The sequence below is a fragment of the Lynx canadensis genome, chromosome B4 (genome assembly GCF_007474595.2).
Source record: "Lynx canadensis isolate LIC74 chromosome B4, mLynCan4.pri.v2, whole genome shotgun sequence".
Lineage (NCBI taxonomy): Eukaryota > Metazoa > Chordata > Mammalia > Carnivora > Felidae > Lynx > Lynx canadensis.
The window spans coordinates 69,081,508-69,096,953 of NC_044309.1; the positions used below are offsets into that span (position 1 = coordinate 69,081,508).

General features: G+C 37.1%; 1 protein-coding gene across 2 annotated transcripts in view; it reads right to left on the bottom strand.

Moving 5' to 3' along the window:
• Positions 1 to 15,446, bottom strand: part of GXYLT1 (glucoside xylosyltransferase 1) — a 52,501-nt gene that overhangs the window by 26,938 nt on the left and 10,117 nt on the right. For both annotated transcript variants that reach the window (XM_030322340.1, XM_030322339.1), the window contains 2 exons: positions 4,063 to 4,234; positions 2,520 to 2,645 (listed from right to left, as the gene is read on the bottom strand). In XM_030322340.1, coding sequence (XP_030178200.1) covers positions 2,520 to 2,645; positions 4,063 to 4,234 — 298 coding nt within the window. The remainder of the gene's footprint in view (positions 1 to 2,519; positions 2,646 to 4,062; positions 4,235 to 15,446) is intronic.

Below are 15,446 nucleotides of genomic sequence, written 5' to 3' on the forward strand. Positions count from 1 at the left end.
TCTCTCTCTCTCTCTCTCTCTCTCTCTCTCTCTCTCTCTCTCTGCCCCTCCCCCACTTGCACTCTCTCTCTTCTCTCTCAAAATAAATAAACTTTAAAAATTAAAAAAAAAGAAAAGAATATAGAGTAAGAGTTTGATCCTAGTTCTGCTCCTTTTCAAAGTTGTTATCTCCTCCTGCTGCTAAGGTTGAGTCATCACCTTAATGAGCAGCTTACCAGGCTGCAATCAGCCCATTCTCTCCTTGATTTAATATCAAGGTGGTAAAAAATCTGATGGTTTGACTACAGAGCCTGAGTAGGGAAGATTCACTTGTTCACAGATCCCAATTCCAGGGTATGTATGTATATGTCTGTATGTCTGTCTCTCTTTGGGATGCAGAAAAGTGAAGGAAATTGTTTTTATATGTTGCTTCTGTACCATGAAACAAAGTGTGTTTACAAATTATTATATTGTTAGCAGACTTGGAAGACACTGATCACTGTTGAGAACCACTGTTAACTGGAGATCAGACGTGAGGTTAAATAATAACCATGTCAGCATTTTTTCTATAGTTCCTTTTGGAGGAGGCAGGAGTTGGAAGAGCTTACATTAGTTGTTTTCATCAATCTATATCAAACGAAGAGAAACTCCATGAAAAAATTTATAACTTAGAAAAATAAAGCATCAATTTACTTAAATCTAGTTAAAAAGATGCAGAAGTAACAGTGAAATATGAGGACAATTTGACAGGTTTCAAATATATTTACTGTTTCAAATTCCATTTAGGAATTTAACCAGATTACAACACTAAATGATCTGGCAAATTTCATATCACAACATTAACAATTTAACTTGTTAATAATGCAGAACAAAATGGAAGAGAAATGGTTATAATATTAGGCTTCTATCATCACATACTATTTTTTCAGTAACATATTTATTTAATGCCATATTGTATTTGTTTAACCCCTGCCTCCCACATTGGACAATAAGCTCTAGGAAAACAAGTCTGTTCCATTCATTCCTATATACCCAACACTTCTGTACAGACTCTTGGCAGAAAACAAGCACTCAATTTATTAACTAAATGAATGTGATACTACAATGATTCCACATTAAAATTCTGTCTTAAACTTTTTTATTTTTATACTTTACTTATTGGGGGGGGGGAGGACAGAGAGAGAACAGAGAGAGAATCCTAGGCAGGCTCCACACTGTCAGCACAGAGCCGGATGTGGGGCTCGAACTCACTAACTATGAGATCACAACCTGAACCAAAGCCAAGAGTCAGACATTTAATTGACTATATCACCCAGGTACCCCATAAACTTCTAAAGTCTACAAGAAATATCTAAAACTTCTCGCGCTTTTTCCCTATCTAATCCCTTATTTGTGTGCTTCTTATAATGGAAGCAGAGACTGAGGAAGATCCTAGGATCTGAATTTTTTATGCACGGCAACAAAGTTACTGGTTAGGCAGACTCTGCTAAAAATTATAACTTTAAATCTTACTGATGACTTGGATTTGGTAAATTATATTCCTAGTATACTAAGAATTGCCTTACTCCACTTAAGAATAACAAATAACTAAAGTTTCCTCCCCCATAATTCAATCACTTTCCAGGATCTTGTCAGCTTCTTAAGTTCAATATTCTACTACCATAACTATTTTACACATTATAATGGTCCTAACAACTACTGTGAATTTTAAAACTGTGGATAAAATCAACTCAAAAGAAAGAGGTAATCTTGCTTCTGAATATTTTTACGTTTAAAAAAATGATCAGGGTTTATCACCAGAGAATAACACCAAAGAATCGCTCCACTGAATAAATGGTTCCCATTTCCCTTGAGTTCACATGCCTTAAATTTGTGTCTGTGTCGGGGTGCCTGGGTAGCTCAGCTGGTTAAGCGTCTGACTCTTGGTATCGGCTCAGGTCATGATCTCATGGTTGATGGGTTCCACCCACACTGTCAATGCAGCCTGCTTGGGATCCTCTCTCTGCCCCTTCCCCACTCTCCCTCGTGCACACTTGCTCTCTCTCAAAATAAACTGTAAATAATTAAAAAAAAAAACACACACCTTGCCAACTGAATTAAAATATAATCAGGAAAGAGTAATGTGGCTTGGTATAAGAAAGAAATGGCTATTTAATGATGCAATCTACTTCACTTCCCAAATTATAAATGCAGTGGGCAACTAGAAGGGGAGACTGTCCGTGCATGTCTGCAACAGGACTGGCTCCATTAAGATCTGATGACCTCCCTTCCTTCTTAAAAAAAAAAACAGCCTACAGCCCCTGAATAAATTAAAATGTAAGAAACAGTATTTCAACAGAAATTACTTCCATTTTTCATTTTTAACAGATGTTTTTTTTGTAGCTTTTATTTGTTCTACAGGAAGTTTTTTTCCTAATGTAAAAAGGGAAAACCTACATGTGTTTGTGTTTTTTTAACTGACTTCTATGTAACTCTTCATTAACTCATGTTTGTAAAGGCAAAATTAGAAGGAAAAACAAAACACCGGAGAAAAAACTTACTGGCAAGAACAATCTCTGGGAAGCACACGGTTTAAACAGCTTTTTCCATTCCGCTGCATTCTCACTTGGAAAAGTTATTGGGTATAATGAATAATTAAATGTCTGCAGAAATGACCAGCTCTCAAGCTAAAAAATATATAAAAAAATAAGAACTCAGGTTAGATTGTTTCACTTTCAATTTTCTCTGCAAAATCATAAACCAACAGATTATTTTGAAAAACTAAAAATTAAGATATTATATGTTAATCCTGCACACAGTTCAGAGAAAGTCAGATTCTTCTTTTCCACCATTTGTTTTATTCACAGTATTAAAATCCTAGTAACATTCTAGATCAGAGGCACAATGAAATTTACAACAACCACAAAATCAGAAAGCTGAAAGCCTTGCAAGTTGTTCATCTACCTCATCTGACATATAAATCCCATCAATCACTAAATAAATTAAACTCAAAAAAATTAAGCCCTAATTTTATACCCAAGTATGTATAATAGGAAATATTTACACTCAAAGTCAGACCAATATGAACTGGTTAGAAAATATCTGTCCGAGGTGCCTCGGTGGTTCAGATGATTATCATCATCTTTACCACTGTCTAAGAACACAAGGTGGTGACATTTCAGGTGACTTTTCTTTCTCTTATATGTTCTTTACCCATATCTATCTGTTCTACTCTTCTTGTACAGTTATAATTTTTTTCTTGTTAAGGTTATATGGTTGCCCTGACTAAAGAGTATACTTTTAACCCTCACAAACAACTGTAACAATATAGTTACAGGACTAAGTTCAGACCAATGAGACACTGGCAAGAATGTCATATGCAACTTCTGAAAAGTATTTTAAGAGGGTACGAAGGGATTGGCCTTCTTCACTCCTTTCTCCCTTGTGCTGGTTAAAATATGAGTGTGAGGGCCAAAGCTGGAGTAGCCATCTGGGACCATAAGGTAGAAGCCTTATGTCAAAATGGCTCAGCCACAAGACAGAAGCGAGTCCCGGAAGACATGGAGTTACCATATACCACAGACTGTCGACTTATATGTGAGAAAGAAAAAAAACTTCTGTCTTGTTTAAGCCACTGTTAAAGTTTTCTGCCAATATAGCCACTGATTGTAACTAATATAAAACCAAAATAAAGAACTTTCTTATCAGAGAACAAAAAGCCGCTTCCCTCTATATTGTCAATCAAGAGCTCCCTCCCTTCAAAACAGAAATAAAATCCTTGTGCACACTGTTTGAGATACTCCCAAGCCAAACATGGGAATACAATTAAATCACAGAACTTTTCAGTCAAATCATCTTGGAGCTAAAGCCGGTGAAATAAAACCTCCATGCTTTGCAAAGGACTTGAAGTAACCTCCTTTTCAAAAACAAACGTTCCTCTTACACCTACATCTGGATTCTTAGATGGAGTGGCCGCCCCACTCTAGGAGGGCAGTTAGTTATTGAATAAATATTTTTGTTCAATGAAGGAATACAACAACATTCTATTATAATGTGACATTGAATATTCACCTCTACAGTCTTGACAAAGTCTCAAATACTTACTATGCCTTTAAAACTATCATGTAGTTGATCTTCAGCAAAAATATGGAACTGCAGCGGTCTGATGCTGAAAATGATAGCTGACTTCAACATGGTTATAGTTTCTTCCAGTCTTTCACCACAGGCAACCACAGCGAGGTGCATTCTTTGAGCAGGCTGCACTTTTAGACTATACCTAATAGAAAAGAAAACCACATTTTCCAACTGTTTTAGTACTGGGTAACATGGTAACAACATGGTATTCTGACCATGTTCAAAAACTGAAGTTTAAAATTTCTATTTAAAAAGCAAAGAAATGGGGTGCTTGGCTGGCTCAGTCGGAAGAGCATGCGACTCTTGATCTCAAGGTTGTGAGTTCAGGCCCCACGTTGGGTGTAGATATTACTTAAAAATAAAATCTTTAAAAACAAACACAAACAAAAATAACTGAATAGCAAAGAAATGTCAAATTACAAAACAGTACAATGTTGAATCAATTATGTATTTCTATATCCTCAACCAGGCTTTCTCAGCAAATATTCCTCACTAGGAACCACAAAACACAAAAAAATTACCACTCTTTTCAATTCTCCCAAGATTGGTACATAACTAGCACCATTCTAAATACACAGGAGAGAAGTTAATTCATTACTGAGACTGGCTGCATTAAGGGCTTAATTCTCTCAAGGAACCTGCCAATTGACAAAAGGAGCATCATTGATTGAAGGTCTTCCATTCAATTATTTTTTAGCTTTTTAATTAAAAAAAAAATCTCAGGACACCTGGCTGGCTCAGTCAGTTAAAGTATCAGACTGTTAATTTCAGCTCAGGTCATGATCTCAGGGTTGTGGGATCAAGCCCGACGTTCCACACTGTGCTGAGTGTGGAGCCTGCTTGGGATTCTCTCCCTCCCCACCTTTACCCCTCTCCCCAACTTGCATTCTCTCTCTAAAATTAAAAAAAAAAAAAAAAACACTTAAAAAAACCTCAAAAACATATTGCAATAGAGAGAATAAATCCTCATGCAACCATCTCCTAACTCCAACAATTACCCATTCAAATGTTATTATGTCATCTAAAATACCCCCACATCCCCTTCCACTAACCAACAGATCATTTTGAAGCAAACCCAAACATAAATTCATCCATATATATTTAGCTATTATATTCAATCTTCAACCATGCTAATTACATTTCCTTCATATAACTTTTTTCACTGATAGGCATTCAGTCCCATTCTCCACATACTCAGTACCAGGTAAAAATTTCTGAGATGGCCTAAAACATACTAGCCAAACATCAGTATGTGATTTTGAAAGGAAAGATTCCCTAAACCTAAGTTATTGGCCTAGGCTGTGTCAGACCCTACTTCAAATACAGAGCAGCACTGAACCACACTGGGCCTAAGGAAACTTTCAAAACTCTTGCACCTAAACAATGAACTAATATTAATCCATGAGCATATAACGGACAGAATTAGTTATGTGTGGCTGCACTGTCATTAAATAAATAACCTATTTATAATATTAAATACAGATCTCATCTGTAATAATGGCATGAAATAATAATTTTGGAACTGATAGTTAAAGGAAGAATGAAAGACAGCATAAAACAAAACTAATAACACATTAAGGAACATAAAGTGCAAACATTTAGAACTAAAAACATAAAACTGGCTTTAATTCAGTTCTTGCTGAGATCCTTTCTGTAAAAGGTATAAGGATTAGCAATTATATTCTTTAATGTTAATAGTTGTATGTATACATTACTGAGATCTGCAGTAGCAAGAATGAGTGACTAATCATTTTTCTTAAATTTGCAAGCAAAATTAATTGTAGTGATATTCCTTAACATAGGACTTTGGAATCTTGAGTGTTCACATGTCCATGTGCTAAAAGTGAAACAGAAGTGTTTTCTGAGGAAAATCTTGTTCTTGTTCATGGTAATCTTTCAACTGAGCAGGATATCAGAAATCAGAAAATCATACTAAGGAATAACATGAAATGCAAACAACTGACTATGTAAAACATATATGAGTGTCAAATTCATACATCTTTTTAAAAAAATTTTTTTAACATTTACTTATTTTTGAGAGACAGAGCATGAGCAGAGAGAGAGGGAGACACAGAATCTGAAGCAGGCTCCAGGCTCTGAGCTGTCAGCACAGAGTCTGATGTGGGGCTCGAAATGACAAACGGCAAGATCAAATTCATACATCTTAATGTTTTAACATTAAACATTTGGAATTATTTTATATTAATAGGATAAAAAATTAAGTCTGAATATATATAATGTACTCCTGCTTTTATTGTGGATCTACCCATTCTTATTAACAAGGCTGTTTGCTAAGAGCCTGGAAATAATTAAGATAGCAGTTGAAAATGATGTTTTTCTGGACTGACCAGATTCCCAAGGCCTGAAAATGGATTCATTTCTCTTATATGGGACATTTCTCACATATGTCAGAACTGGCAACTTGCAGCCTTCAGCAGAGGAGCTGAAAAGCTTTTGAGCCCAAATATCTTCTAGAAAACACAGGGATCATTTCCTTCCCTGATCCCTTTACTGGAAGGTTCAAACATAAACTCCTCAATACCTTAGTAATTCACCCTTTGTTCCAGCTAATGGGCCAATGATTCTATAAATGAGATTCTTTAAAACAAACTGTTGGGCCACCTGGCTGGTTTAGTAGGTAGAGCATACAACTCTTGATCTCAAGGGTTGTGAGTTCAAGCCCCACAATGGGTGTAGAGATTATTTAAAAATAAAATCTTTAATAAAAACAATAATAAATTAAAATAAATATAACTGTGTTTTGGTGGTTTTCTTTTTTGAGAGAGAGAGCATGTAGGTATGTGCACACGTGAGCAGGGAAGGGCAGAAAGAAAGGGAGAGAGACAATCCCAAGGAGGCCCTGCGCAGTTAGTGTGGAGGTGCACGGCTTGAACCCACAAACCACGAGAACACGTGAGCCAAAATCAAGAGTTGGATACTCGACTGACTGAGCCACCTGTACCCCTAAAAAAACTGTTTTTAAGAAAAAGAAACCTCCCCCAGAAAACTCATAAAGTTAAATATTTTTACACCACTTTGTTAATGGTATTAAATGAAGAAGTCACATAAGAAGCATTATTTACTATACAAGAAAAAATGGTGATATTTCATTCTTCATCAAGGTTAACATTATCATTAAATTAAGATATAATATTAGGTATATACTTTGTCTTTAAAATTTGTATTAATCTACCAGGAATTAAGTTTTATGAACAGCTTAAAGTAGGGAACAATTGCATAATTTTGCACATCGCTCTCCAATTGTGCAAACATCATTTGTTGCAGAGTTTCCACAATTTATCCTTTCCCCACCCACGTGCTATGCCACTTCCTTCACATATATGGTGTTAGCAATAGCTTGAGTCTTTTTAAAGCTCTGTTCTTTTCCGTTGACAGCAATTGGAAAGAAGTAGTACCTCCTCCCTTGGCAGCAGCCTGTGTCTGTTTCCCTCTTCTCTGTTGAGCCCCTCAGTTTATAACCCTGAAACCCTATGCCTTGTCTATCTATAGCAAAGGTGATGTGCACCCCATTCATCTCAAAGCAGTCGAAGCCACAAGGACAAAAGTAAATGACAAGGCAATCAAGACAGACACAAAACAATTTCACAGAGCTCTAAATTATCTCATCTTCCAGATAAATGCCTCCACACCAAGATTTTAGAATTGCCAACAGGCTTGGATTGCTTAACTGGTCATAACCAGATCCCGCCTCAAAGCTAAAAGGCAAGAGATTTTTAAAAGTAAGCCATAATATTCATGTGTTGCTTTGTAGAGAATTCTCTACACACAAAGACAAGTATAATAAAACCTTTTTTTTTAATTTTTTTTAACTTTATTTATTTATTTTGAGAGAGAGAGAGACAGTGAGCAGAGTAGCGGCAGATAGAGAGGGGAGACAGAGAATCCTAAGCAGGCTTCCCACTGTCAGCGCAGAGCTGGATCCAGGGCTCGAACTCCTGAACTGTGAGATCATGACCTGAGCTGAAATCAAGTCAGACACTCAACCGACTGAGCCACCCAGGCACCCCTATAATAAAACCTTCTTAAGAAAAATAAGTCAAATGTTCTTCAAGATAAAAAAAAAAAAAACACCTCTAAAATCAGTACCAGGGATGACTGCTCCCAGGCATTTTAGCAAAGCTTATTTCAGACATACTGCCAGCACTTCTTCCATCAATTTCTATGGAAGGAGTACTGTCCATTACATTGCATTTGCTTTTTCTTACGTGTCCCTTTTTAGCAAAAGCATTATATATAGTACAGACTCTAACACCTAAAATAACAAAACAGAGCATACTTTAAAGATGTCATTGTCTACCGCCCTGTCCCTAGACTCCAAGAACAGGAAATAATTGCAACTCAAAAAAATCTAAAGTAAGCTTCCACACTAGAGGAAGGGATAACTAAAACTAAAACCTTCTAATAGGTTATAGGGAAACTGCCATTCAAATAATTTGGGTCCCAAAATGACTTGTTTCTTGAATTGATATAATCCTGTCTGTAAAAATATGCTACATTTTAATCACACCGTGAATAAGAGAAAAGTCCCTGTGGATTTAAAGAAGTATTATCCAAAAGGTCATTTTTAAGTCCAACCTATTTTTCTACAGATATATAATTAGAAGAAATTCTACAGATAATTCAAAGATAGTATCTGAGTGCTCTCAAGGCCAACTCTGGCATAACCTGAGCATCAAGAGGAATTATAACAATAATGAATAATAACACATTAAAAAATAAATCTGAGTCTAAAAAGATACTAAATAAAAGGGTCAGGGGGGAGGGGGAAACTTTTCTTTAAAAACAAATACTAGCCAAAATAAACATAAAAAAATTATTTTTAAGGGGTGCGTGGGTGGCTCAGTCAGTTAAGGGTCCAACTTTGGCTCAGGTCATGATCTTGTAGTAGGTGAGTTCGAGCCCCATGTCAGGCTCTGTGCTGACAGCTCAGACCCTGGAGCCTGCTTTGGATTCTGTGTTTACCTCTCTCTCTGCCCCTTCCAGTCCCCCCCCGCCAATAAACATTTAAAAAATTATTAAAAAATACTAGCCAATAAATGTAGAAGGAAAAACAGAATTACATAAATCACTATTTTACAATCACCACTGTAAGAGATGATTTGAACAAGAATTAATGAATGCTACAACCACAAAGTATCAAGGTATTATCCCCAAACATTATAAAGGGGATAAAGATACATGTAGAAGTCTGACACCACCACCTTAACCAATTAATCAAACTGAACCAATATTAAACTTACTACAGATGCTTTCTGAGAGCATGCCCAAAGAAAAACACAGTATCTCCTATGCAGCATTCCTGACCCAAATCCTGAATCTAATAATGGGAAGACAGGCAAATCCAAATAAAGGAACATTTTACAAAACCAAAGAATATTATGTCATCAAAGATACCACGACCATCCCCCCTACTGGTCCCTAAAAAAAGCTTGGGGAACTTTTCTACAGGGAAAGAGACTAAACAGATCTCACAGCTGAAGGTAGTGTATGATCCTTGACTAGGTCCTGAATTAGGAGTGGGGGAGATATAAAGTTCACTGATAGAAAAATAAGGCAATATGAATATGAATGAATATATATTCTGCCAGAGTTAAATAACTGGTAGTGATAGTTTTATTATGGTTATATTGGAGAATGTCTCTATCATGAAGTGATACATGCTGAATATTTAGGTGTATACCCTAATGACTATACCTATCTTTCAGATGATTCAGCCAAAAAAAGAAAGTGGCAAAATGTCACTAATAGATAAATACCTAGTGAACAGTATATGTGTGCTCACTATAATATTCTTGTAACCTCTGTAGATTTGAAACTAATCAAAGTACGGGGCACCTGGGTGGCTCAGTGGCTCAGTGGGTTGGGCATCTGACTTCAGCTCAGGTCATGATCTCAGAGTCCTATCACTCTGTCTCTATCTCACTCATGATCTCACTCTGTCTCTATCAAAAAATGAATAAATATTAAAAAAAATTGAAACTAATCGAAGTAAAAAGTTCAGAGGGGAAATCAGAAAAAAAAAGTTAATACTTAAAGAACATGTGGGGCATCTGGGTGGCTCAGTAGGTTGAGCATCAGACCTCAGCAGAGGTCATGATCTCATGGTTTGTGAGTTCGAATTCTGCATTAGGCTGTCCGCATAGAGCCCACTTAGGATCCTCTATCCCCTTCTCTCTCTCTGCCCCTCCCCAACTCGTTCTCTCAAAAATAAATAAACATTTTAAGAAAACCACTATCTTAGATGATAAATTCTAATACAAACACTGTTAACAGATTTCTAAAACGTGGGAGTAGACTTATTTTAAGTAACATTTCTGCTATGAAAAGAACCATAATAATTTTTTTTTCTTTTTTTAAATTTGGACAACACAAAAAGCTTTCAAGATTGTTCTTCCAACCTATAAAGGGAACAATGTATAATAATATTTATACCAAGAATTAACATTACAATGAAGTATGTAAAGTCAAATAAATTAAATTTCTGATAACTATTTCCTCAAAGTAAAAAGTAACTGCTATGAAACATCTTTAAAAACTTGCTCTTGAGGGGTGCCTGGGTGGCTCAGTCAGTTAAGCGTCCAACTCTTGATTTCAGTTCAGGACAAGATCTCCCGGTTCGTTGAGATCAAGCCCCAAATAGGCTCCACACTGACAGCATGGAGCCTGCATGGGATTCTCTCTCTCGCCCTCCTCTGCTCTCTCTCTCTCTCTCAAAATAATATTAAAAACAAAAACAAAAACTTGCAGTTGAACAAAATGGAAAACTGTTTAGAAACACTAATGTCAATTTCCTTAATGTATAGCTTAAAAGTTTCTCTTCTATTAAAAAAAAGTGAATTATCATACTAGTAGTAACTTTTTTTTTTTAATGTTTAATTTTGAGAGACAGAGAGAGACAGAGTATGAGCAGGGGAGGGGCAGAGAGAGGGAGACACACAATCTGAAGCAAGCTCCAGGCTCTGAGCTGTCAGCACAGAGCCCGATGCAGGCCTGAACCATGAGATCATGAACCATGGCTCATGAACCATGAGATCATGACCTAGGCCGAAGTCCGATGCTTAACCAACTGAGCCACCCAGGTGCCCCAATAAATAACTACTTTAAAGAATTATATATAATCACTTTTGAAACAAAATATAATGCTTCAAAAAATCTTCAGGGTTTTACATATAGCATAAAAAAGAAAATCTAAAAATTTAACATGAAATTTAAGTATTAATTGCTAAAATATAATTTAAATAATCTGTACAAATATGGCTCCTAAAACTAGCATGGCCCACTCAAAGTAATACAAATAACAAAATTCATTTGTAACCATGGATTCCATAAGTTGAAAATCAATTTCCACCATAAAAATTAAGTATTTTAAAAGCTCAAGACACAAAAAAATTAGTACAATAAAACAGATTCTTTAATAATACTAAAATTAAGAGATTGCTTAGGGATGTCTGGCTGGCTCAGTAGGTAGAACATGCAACTCTTGATCTTGGGGTTGTGAGTTCAAGACCCACGTTCGGCCTAGAGGTATTTTAAAAAAAAAGGGGAGGGGGAGATAACTTAAGGAAATAACTAAAATAAAAAATGAAACTAGGAAAATATTTGTAATCAGTGGCAAAAGCAGCCTAAGAGATCATAAAATAAGCATTAAAAATGTAAGAGGTAAATATCAATACAGGAAGTATATACAACAAAAGATTAGAAAGCTAAACAAATTTGGAAATATGTTCAACAAATAACAAAACATAAATCAGTAACAATCTATCATTTTACTCTAATAAATGGTAAAATTATGGGGCGCCTGGGTGGCTCAGCTGGTTAAGCTTCCATCTTGAGCTCAGGTCATGATCTCATGGTTTGGGAGTTCGAGCCCTGCATCAGGATCTCTGCTGTCAGCACGGAACCCGCTTTGGATCCTCTGTTCTCCCCTCTCCTTCTGCCCCTCCTGTGCATGCACCCTCTCTCCCTCAAAAATAAATAAACATTTTTTAAAAATAGTAAAATTATAACTCCCAATGGTGTCATGGTGACACCAGTATATTCACAAAATGCTGGTGCAGGCTTAAATCCATAATTTCTAGAACACAATTAAGTAATATAATTCATTCTCTTTAATGAATATTTGAATTTCTTTCATGTGCTAGATACTGGGAATAAGCAAGAAAGCCACAGTCCTGCCCTCACACAATTTATAGCCTATTGCAAAATGAGAACTTTAAAGGAGTTAATCAGAAAGCATGGTAACTGTTTAAATAGAAAAAAAAATCAAGATTGCTAAGGAAGCTCACTATACCAACATCAAAGTTAGGGTGGAAGTGCTAGGGAAAATCACCAGTTATTTACTGGTTGCCAAGCACCTTGCTCAGTTGGGGCTTAAATGATGAACACCACGTGGTATCTATCTGCAGAGTCAACAGTCTGGAAGTGAAGATTCACAACCACAACAGATGCGAAAGTACAGTAACAAAGAGGATACCGAGAAGGGAGAAGCAGTAGGTGGGAAGGGAAACTGTTGTATAACAAGTGATGAGCACGATAATTAAGGGAATAGGAAGCAAGAGGCTGTCAGGAGCAACAGGGTGAAAGGAGACCTGTAGAAGAGTCTGTGGACTGTGTGGACTGACATGAAGAAAGTCAGTCATAAACCAGGATACAAGACACAGATGAGGGAAGGTGTGAGAAGCCAGATCATGAACTCAGGTTTGAACAAGAGAGTCTGAGGCATCCAAATCAGCAAGGCAAAAATGACCAAACTGCAGCTGGAAACAATTCTGGTGCTCAGAAAAGATTATCCTGTGACTATCCACGGAGTGAGGAAGGAAAAGAGCAGAATCTTAAGGAACATCAATGTGGAGGAGTCAGGACAGGGAGAGGAGTCCAGAAGCCGAGACCCTGGTCTTGACAGAGACTGAGAGTTGAAAGCAACAGGAAGTGGTAACCAGTATCCAAGGGACAAAAAAATGTAAGACTGGGCCCCAGAGGAACAATTCAGATGTCAGGGAGGCTTCATGGTCAGTGTTGGGGGGATCATCAGGTAGCCAGTGCTGCTGAGGCAGATTGAGGGGTGAAGTTTTTATGTTGTTGTTTAAGAACATAAAATCACTACATACTCTTCAAAGAAGTCTTGCTGGTGAAGAGAAACAGAGTAAACAAAGAATGCTTTAAGGAAAAAAGGACTGAGCGCAAGCTGTTGCAGAAATGTTGTGTTTGGTTTTGTTTCAAGAACAGAAGAGACAGGAGAGGCATGAGCATGCTGACGAGCTGCTGTGTCACATTCAGTTGGTCAGGAAATAACTTAGTAGATATGAATTACTAAAAGCCAGTGCACATCAAAAGCGATTTTTCTTTTTTATGTTATTTTATGTTCACTGTGTAAATGAATTGGGAGGAAATAATCCCCCAGATAAGCTTTGACCAAAATAAAAATATAAAGAATTCCAAAGGGGAAAGTTGGGACAGGCCTGTAAAGAAAACAGTGTCAGCTAAGGGCCCACTGGTGCCTGGTAAATTTACATGTGGACCTAAGGTTGGCAGTAATGGGGAATTTCAAAGAAGTTTTGCCAAATGGGCAGACAAGCTCTGAGAGTCAGGCAAAAACAAAGTGTTACTTAGAGTAAATACTGAAATGTACGGTGAGAACAATATGGAAATTATATGGCAGCTTGGCTTGTCCTGCATGTTCAAATAGAGTAAATGTGAGGGATCCTAAGTTCTAAGTAAGAAACTAAATTTCAGGGGCGCCTGGGTGGCTCAGTCGGCTGAGTGTCAGACTCTTGATTAAAGCTCAGGTCATGGGGCACCTGCGTGGCTCAGTCGGTTGAGCGTCCTACTTCGGCTCAGGTCATGATCTCACAGTTCGTGAGTTCAAGCCCCACGTCGGGCTCTGTGCTGATAGCTAAGAGCCTGGAGCCTGCTTCGGATTCTGTGTCCCCCTTTCTCTGCCCCTAACCACTCCTGCTGTGTCTCTCAAAGATGAAAAACATTAAAAAAAAAAAAAAAAAGTAAAGCTCAGGTCACAATCCCAGGGTCCTGGGATTGAGCCCTGCATCAGCCTCTATGCAGAGCATGAAGCCTGCTTGCGATTCTCCGTCTCTGTCTGCCCCTTCCCATCCCATGCACTCTCTTTCTCTCTCAAATAAAAAATTTTTAAAAAGAAACTAAGTTTGAGAAATTTTACCCAATGATTTGATATATAAAATAAAATGGGTAAAGATATAAGAGCATTAGGAAAATGAGTTGAAGAAGCCAAAAGAGGAGTAATAAGGCTCTAGGATTCAGACTAGATCAACTTCCCTGGTGTACTCTTGCTGTCAGTGGAGGAGGAGGGAAGATTATTACTCATGTTGTAACTTACAAAAGGACCTGGGTTGTGTAAATCAGGGTATACAGAAGTTTTCTAGCTCACCCAGCTTCCAGAGTGAGCAGATTTATGTCATAAGTCAAGATAGCAAAGTCGTGGGGGTCAGTACTCCATTCATTAGCAAATTTTTATAAGATTGAAAAATATGGAGCTCCAATTCTCCAAAATTATGAACAAGGTGAAGGGTGATATTATCTTTAGTTTTTTAATGTTTATTTATTTATTTTTGAGAGAGAGAGGCAGAGAGAGAGGGAGACAGAAAATCCGAAGCAGGCACAGAGCCTGATGCGGGGCTTGAACTCATGATGGTGAGGTCATGATGTGAGCCAAAAGCAAGAGTCAGATGCTTAACCAACTGAGCCACCCAGGCACTCCAATATCATCTTTCAAAAGTTAGTTTTTAAAAGTTTTAATAATCTGATTTGACTGACTCATATTAGAATTTCAATCACCCATTCTTTTCCATAGCAAGGAGATGTAATTAAAATAATGGATTTCAGTGATTCCTTCCTGGTTGTTCATGGAATGTATAATGTATTAGGAATACAAGAATATAAAAATATATATTACTAATATATACTAAGAATGCAGTTCTTCCCACCTAGAATACTTTACCTCCTGTCCTGAGCCTGGCTAACTTCCATGTTCCTCATGCAATTGCTCCCAACAGGAAGCTTTCCCTGATGCATTAAGATGATTCCACCTGATGAGTCACCCATTTCTCCCATTATCACAGCTATAACATGTCAACCCTTTATCTTAATCTCAGGTTTACTAGCATGAAGCTCCTGTCAGAATGCAAGCTCCAGGAGGATGCAGCCACATTAATTAAATTCAGAGTCTGGTTCTTACTACCTGGCACCGTGCCTAGCAAATAGTATGAGTAGAATTAAAATTTAAATGAATCATAAAGACAATAAAAACAGGTGGATCACAAAGAAATTTTACTGTTAGTAAGGGCATCTCAGGCTCCTGC